General features: G+C 34.5%; 1 protein-coding gene across 1 annotated transcript; it reads right to left on the reverse strand.

The window, feature by feature from the left end:
• Positions 1–1,942: 1,942 nt before the first annotated feature.
• Positions 1,943–7,469, reverse strand: si:zfos-1056e6.1 (uncharacterized protein LOC107988029 homolog). Its single transcript, XM_051125504.1, has 9 exons — positions 7,347–7,469; positions 6,886–6,953; positions 6,747–6,794; positions 6,587–6,651; positions 3,594–3,631; positions 3,421–3,500; positions 3,246–3,308; positions 2,796–2,846; positions 1,943–2,608 (listed from the first exon to the last, which is right to left on the reverse strand). The coding sequence occupies exons 1-9, from the start codon at positions 7,414–7,416 to the stop codon at positions 2,555–2,557; spliced, it is 537 nt and encodes a 178-aa protein (XP_050981461.1). The 5' UTR covers positions 7,417–7,469; the 3' UTR covers positions 1,943–2,554.

The following is a 7,469-nucleotide window of genomic DNA, read 5'->3' on the forward strand; positions in this document are numbered from 1 at the left end:
CGTATATAAGCAGCAGTCTTAGCATCAATTCTTCTGGCATCCCTCCACCTCCCCATCTCCTCCTATTTCTGTTATTCTCTCTCTGTGTATCACCACAATGGGTAGTTAAACTCAAAGCTCGAGCCGAGCCCTGGGTTCGAGCCTCTGCTGAGGACAGCAAGCTAAGTTAGTTTACCATTAACCATTAGGACTGGATGGGCAGGTGAACTTGTAAAATAAACCTAAATAAAAATGTTCTGGTCCAAGGCTATTTTTGCTGAACCAAAACATTTGAAGAGGAGTAATTTCTCAATAGTCCACTTCCAAAACAAAGATTCACATATGCTCACCCCCTTGTCATCCAAGATGTTCATGTCTTTCTTTCTTCAGTCGTAAAGAAATTATGTTTTTTGAGGAAAACATTTCAGGATTTTTCTCCATATAATGGACTGATATGGTGCCCCGAGCTTGAACTTCCAAAATGCACTTTAAATGCGGCTGTAAACGATCCCAGCCAAGGAAGAAGGGTTATTTTCATAAAAATAATACAATTTATATACTTTTTAATGTCAAACGCTTGAAGTTGAGGGAGAAAATACGATTGGAGTTTTTCGATATACCTTAACTGTCTTGAGTCAGAATATACAGAGTTCAGGGAGAGAAAAACAAGTCGAGCGTTTGACACTATAAAGTATTTAAATAGTATTATTTTTATGAAAATAACCGATCGTTTCGCTAGATAAGACCCTTCTTTCTCGGCTGGGATCATTTACAACCGCATTGGGATCTTTAGAGCTGCATTTAAACTGCATTTTGGAAGTTCAAAATCAGGGCACCATATCAGTCCATTACACTGAGAAAAATCCTGAAATATTTTCCTCAAAAAACATAATTTCTTTACGATTGAAGAAAGAAAGACATGAACATCTTGGATGACAAGGGGGTGAGTACATTATATGTGAATCTTTGTGATGATTTGCTGTTTAATAAAACTTTTTTATGAATTATTATGTGTTATTATTATAATCCATATTTAAAACAGTTGAGCACATTTTTTTAGGATTCTTTGATGAATAGAAAGATCCAGAGATCAGCATTTATCTGAAATAAAAAGCTTTTGTAACATTATACCATTTAAAAGTTTGGAGTAAGTATAGATTTAATTGAATTTAATTTATTTATTTAGGGGGGATTATAGAGATTATTTTAATATAAGTTATTTTAAATAGTACTTTTTTTCTTCAATATTTATACTGTTTTTGCTGTACTTTGGATCAAATGAATGCAGACTTGGTGAGCAGAAGGGACATCTTAAAAAAAAATTGCACTGTTCAAAAACTTTTGACTGGTAGTCTACCTTAAGTACAATAAAATCATTTAGCCTTTTCCAAAGCAATATTCATAATGAAGTCAATAATTTCAGATCTAACAGCATCCAAAATGCAATGGCATTGCTAGAGGAGGGGTGAAGTGAAGTGTTTGTGAAGTTCTTCTGTAGTCACAAACTTGTGCACTCAATGCCAAGAGGGGTCAGAGCAATATTAAGTTATTGAGGACATACTAAGTACTAGAGCTTTACAAGGGTGTTGTCATTTTTGCAACTCTTCGACAAACAAAATTGGCTAATTTGCTTATTTTACAGAGTTATTACACATTTTTGGAATTTTGCAATTTTTCCTTGATAGGACAGTAGAGAAAGGACAGGAAGCAAGTGAGAGAGAGAGAGGTGGGATCAGGAAAGGTCCACAAGGCGGGATTCGATCTCGGGACACCCAACCACATTTTTATGTTTTTATTAAATATAGGTCTACATTTACATTTTGCCATCTTTCAATTAATCGTATTAGTGATCATTAGAGATGCAGTTTTTAAGGAACTTGTTATGCAGTACTAAAACAATAACCCCAAGAATCCATGATTTATAAGTAAATATAAAGCAGCTAAGGGGTGTTGTTAGGCATGGAGCTACTCTAAATTCTGCTGTAAATTCACTTAATCAATTTCACTGGAGAAAGCAATATGAGGACTTGTATTTTAGTCAGAAGCAATGGTTTAAAGTTTGAAAGTTACAAACACAGTTATTGGCTTTTTAAGACATTAATTGGTGGACTGGAGTGGTGTGGATTACTTGAGGATTATAGTGGTGCTTTTATCAGCTGTTTGAACTCTCATTCTGACGGCACCTATTCACAGCAATGCATCCAGTTGATATAGTAGTTAAGGTCAATCTCTACACCTGTGGTTACTCTGCTAGAACCTGTATGAATCTGAGGAGAACTGGATTACTACAGCCACTAAAAATCATGAAAATCTTAAGCATTTATTTGTAGAATTTATTTGTAGATGCCATATATAAATGCAATCGCACTCATGCATTTTCAATCTGACATGTGTCCACTATGCAGATAAAATACATGGCGAGTTATTTATCTTAAACTCCAGAAAGATCATGCAGATTCTCTACAGATACAAAAGAAAAACTGAACAGCCTGATTCTTCTCTCTAAGATATTATTGGTTATGTTAGTTGGTGAAAATCAACAGCTCAACCAGACTTCCTGAAACTTAGGAATCATTCACCACAGAGGAGCTCTTCTCAACATCCCCTCCCAACAATACGACTCAGCCATCTAAAATGAACAGACATATTGAGTCTCACTTTTATAATTACAATATTATGGCAATAATATTCACATGACATTCCTTTATAACTGACACCTATGTGAACAGATTACATTGTTGAAATAGATTAGGTAGTAATTATTATATTACCATCTTGATAATAGTCACACAGCTAAATGAGGAATAACATTTTACCTGCATTCGTTTGTGAAGAAATACCAGCTTTTGATTCAATAACTCAATATCCTGCAATGAAAGTCATTAAATTATTTGCCATTATATATATAAGAATTACTTTTTTAGAGACAAAATTTGAGTTTTGTGGTGTTTAGTCCATGCTCCTAAAAGTTAACTCAGTTTACTTATAGCGTTTGCATTTAAAATGTACCATTTATCTTCCTGGAAAACAATAACAAAATGACTTACTGATGATAGGCATATACAGTATGGCTTTTTGTCCAGTCAAATGCTCTCTGCCTACTAGCTAGATGGCCTGATAGCAAGTAGCAAACATTGGTTAATCTGTGACATAACTAAAGCCACTTACACTTAAAAATGAAGGAACAACATCCTGTTTCAACAGAAAAAACATCAAAGCAGTAAAAAGAAAACGGGGTTAAATATAACATCAGATCAGAAGTTCACCTTTGTCATCTTTTCATGGTGTTTTAGCTTGATTTGAGGCAACAGCTCTTCTAATCTTTCAATCTGAAATAAGAGCAATGTTCATACTGTGTCATAGAGTTTACAACGTGAATTTGTTTTACATTTAAAGAAGCAGTTTGAGTATCGGAGACTCTAAGGGAGTCAAACGTCTCACCCTTTTCACAACGCTCTGTAGTCTCGACTTCAGGGTTTTATTAATAACAGTCATGGGAATACTTCTGGGTCTTGGATTGACTATATTCAGAAAGGAAAAACAATGTGATTTTTTTTGATAAAGTAAAAAGTCAGGGATAAAATCTATATTAAAAAAAGACCACGTTTTCGTACCATGCTGGTAGTTTCTGGCCACTTCAAGGACGTATGGCCTGGGTACAACACACAGAAACAAATTAACAGATTTAAAAGTAGTCAAACTTGAAAATAAAATAAACATAACATCATAAATGGAAAGAAATGACCTTGGTCTGATGTTAAAGGAATAGTTCACCCAAAAATTAAAATTTTCTTAATATTTATTTAACCTCAAGCCATATAAGATGTAGATGAGTTTGTTTCTTCTTCAGAGCAGATTTGGAGAAATTGAGCATTACGTGACTTGCTCACCAATGGATCCTCTGCGGTGAATGGGTGCCGTCAAAATGAGAGTCCAAACAGCTGATAAAAACATTACAATAATCCACAAGTAATCCACACTTCGCCAGTCCATAAATTAATGGCTTGCGAAGTAAAAAAATTGTGTTTTTCTAAGAAACAGATTTAACATTAAGGCAATTTAACTTTAAACTGATGCTTTTGACCAAAATAGAAGCCCATAATCCATAACTGATGCACAGTTAAGCACATCTTACAATCGAAAACAGTCCAAAACAAGTCCTGAACAAATATGTTGGTGGAGTCCGACGTGAGGAAACAACAAGGAATAGACAGATTTTTTATTTTTTTTTTCACCGGACAAAGCTTTTTATAATTTATGGACCTGAAGCAATTTTGCCCAGAAACAATGTTTTAAAGCTAAATTGCCTTGATGACAAATTTATTATAAACACATACCTTGGGAGCTATCATCAGGAAAGATGGTGTTAGCTTTCACTGTTATGCTGATGATACTCAGCTCTATATTTCTTTGTGGCCCGGTGAAACATACCAATTTAAAAAAAACTGAATGCATAGTTGAAATAAAAACTGGATGATGAGTAATTTCTTACTGCTAAATTCTGAAAAAACAGAGGTGTTAATTATCTGACCTAAAGACTCTGCATGTAAAAACCTAAAACAATAACACTCGATGGCTGCTCTGTCATTCTTTGTTATCAATTAGAAACCTAGGTGTGCTATTTGACCACAATCTTTCCTCTGAATGCCACTTTTCTAGCATTTGTAAAACCGCATTTTTCAATCTCAAAAATAAATCTAAATTACAACCTGTGCTCTCAATGGCATACACTGTAAAAAACAATTTGTTGAGTCAACTTAAAACAATTTGTAATCTGGCTGCCTTATTATTTTAAGTTCAGTCAACTCAAAAAAAGATTATTCAACCTGAAATGTTAGATTATACTAAGTGACAACTTAGATATTTGATTTGAATCAACTTAAAATTTTAAGGCAGCTGGGTTACTTACCCATCTGTTAAGTTTAGCAAACACAAATATCTAAGTTGTTACTTAGTACAACTTAACATTTCAAGTTGACTAAACTTATTTTAGTTGACTCAACTTAAAATTTTAAGGCAGCAGGGTAACAAATTATTTTAAGCTGACTCAACAAATTGTGTTTTTTTTATTTTTTGCAGTGTATGCAGAAATGTTAATTATTAGTTTATGACCTGAATTATTGTGTGGTTGCTCTGCACACTTAATAAACAAACTTCAGCTGGTCCAAAATGCAGCAGCTAGAGTTTTTACTAGAACTAGGAAGTATAACCACTGCAGTGGCTCCCTTATTAAACATCATATAGATTTTAAAATCTTGCAAATTACTTATAAAGCCCTGAATGGTTTAGCACCTCAGTACTTAAGCAAGCTCTTATCACATTATAGTCCTTTACATCTGCTGTATTCTCAGAACTCTGGCAAATTAATTATTATTACAGACAGCCGGAACCGGGAACACTTCCCATAACACCCATGTACTTGTTACATTGTAAGAAGAATTGCATCTATGCTAATATTAGTCTGTTTCGTTCTTATTCCAAGGTCACCGTTGCCTCGCATAGCAAGGCTTTTGGACTGACGCCTAAAGGTCTGAGAATTTGGTCCGCTTTAAATGGCTTAGTTTCGTTTTGTGGCGCATCATGTTTAGGGACGTGGAAATGTTGCCACAATAACAGACCGGTGTTTAAAACTCTTGGACATATTTTAAAGATTCTATGCCGTGAAACTGAGCCTGGTTTCTCCCAAGGTTTTTTTTTGTCACCAATGTTTGCGCTGTTAATTTCCAGCGATATCGTCGACTTGATTGCACAGATACTGTTTGATGATGATATAATTGAATCAATGATGAACTGCCATTAACTGAAAAATTAGTGTTTACTGTTGTCTTCTTGCATTACTGTCACACTATTTTCCTATTTAATACTGTACAAATTATTTGAGATGATCTGTATTGTTAAAAGCGCTATATGAATAAAGGTGACTTGACTTGACTTTTCAATTCACAAACGTTAATTGATTTACTGGAGTGGTGTGGATTGCTTGTGGATTGTTGTGGTGTTTTTATCAGCTGTTTGGACTCTCATTCTGACGGCACCCATTCACCGCAGAGCATCCATTGGTGAGCAAGTGATGTAATGCTACATCTCTCCAAATCTGTTCTGATAAAGAAACAAACTCATCTACATCTTAAAAAGCCTGAGGGTGAGTAAATTGTCAGCAAATTTTCATTTTTGGGTGAACTATTCCTTCAACCAAGTCAAAAATGTATTATGTCACCCATTTATGTAAAATGTACTATTTGTGTTTATTGTGTGACCACAAATAGTACCACAAATGTGTGACCATCATGTATCATTTATCATTTTTTTGAGTAATTTATTTAAATTGATAGATTAAATTCAGGTATTTGATGTAATAGTGTCACACACTATTTTAATATTTTTTAATAAAATAACAAAAAATAATAAATAAATAAATAAATAAATAAAGGTAAAAAAAAAAAAAAAAAAGTCCCTGAAAATTAATTCAAGGGACCAAATATTGACCAGTTATAAAGCAATGGTATTATTTGCTGCAAATTCCTTTTAATTGTCATTGTTGTCTAAAGCTGACGCTCATACATGAATAGACCTTTGACACTAAGGCAAGTTCTTTAAACATACTTACATTTGCTTGCTGTTTGGTGGCATGGAGCAGTTTAATGGAATTAGACATCCTCGATTGTTTCGTATCTGGAAATTTATTTCAAAATTATTCCATTTATATAAATAAAGAGCAGTTGGTAAAGGTTTCAAACACTACAGGAAGGTTATGCATGTCAAAATACCTTAAGTATTTTCTGAGACGTGTCAAGCCTGAAAGACTGAGCCAGTATCTGTAAGGAGAGACAATACTAAATTAACACAAACATCTCACAAAATCACAAAAATCTCAACATCGAACCCAAGAACTAGTCAAAAACGCACTTGTTTTATGCTGGTTACTTTGGCTCCACTCGGAATGGGAACCTCCCGGAGGGCTGTGACCCTGTTATCTGCAAAAAAAATAACTGCTTATGTCAGCATCCCAACATATCGTTTATATTTGCATGTGATTTGCATGTCAGCACAAAATCTTGCAACAATTATTCAAAGCCATAGTCAAAACAATACCAGTAACTGCCCTGTGCTGTCAGATGCACCTGTTGCTCTCTATCACATTGATTTAACACTGGCCAAAAGACAAAGCTAAATACTTCTCAGTAATCCATGATATGACCACTGTTTTTTTATATATAAAGAAGGACACAAAAAGGCAGATGAAAGAGATTCTAATTCAAATCTGTTCATGTTGCCATGGCAACCCAGGATGCTATGCTGCAGTTAAACAACTGACTGCTGTTAAACTTTAAGCACTTTAGACAAATTATTACAAAAATGAGACCAACCATTGAGATCAAGCCTCTTGAGGGCAATCCAAACTGTAGCACGAATGTTCTCAGTGTTGAAAACGGCCATTGGAGCAGCAACATACACTCTCAGTCCAGAATCCAGGGGGGGAGCTTGTGCAA

This window comes from Labeo rohita, chromosome 13, assembly GCF_022985175.1.
Source record: "Labeo rohita strain BAU-BD-2019 chromosome 13, IGBB_LRoh.1.0, whole genome shotgun sequence".
Classification (NCBI taxonomy): Eukaryota; Metazoa; Chordata; class Actinopteri; order Cypriniformes; family Cyprinidae; genus Labeo; species Labeo rohita.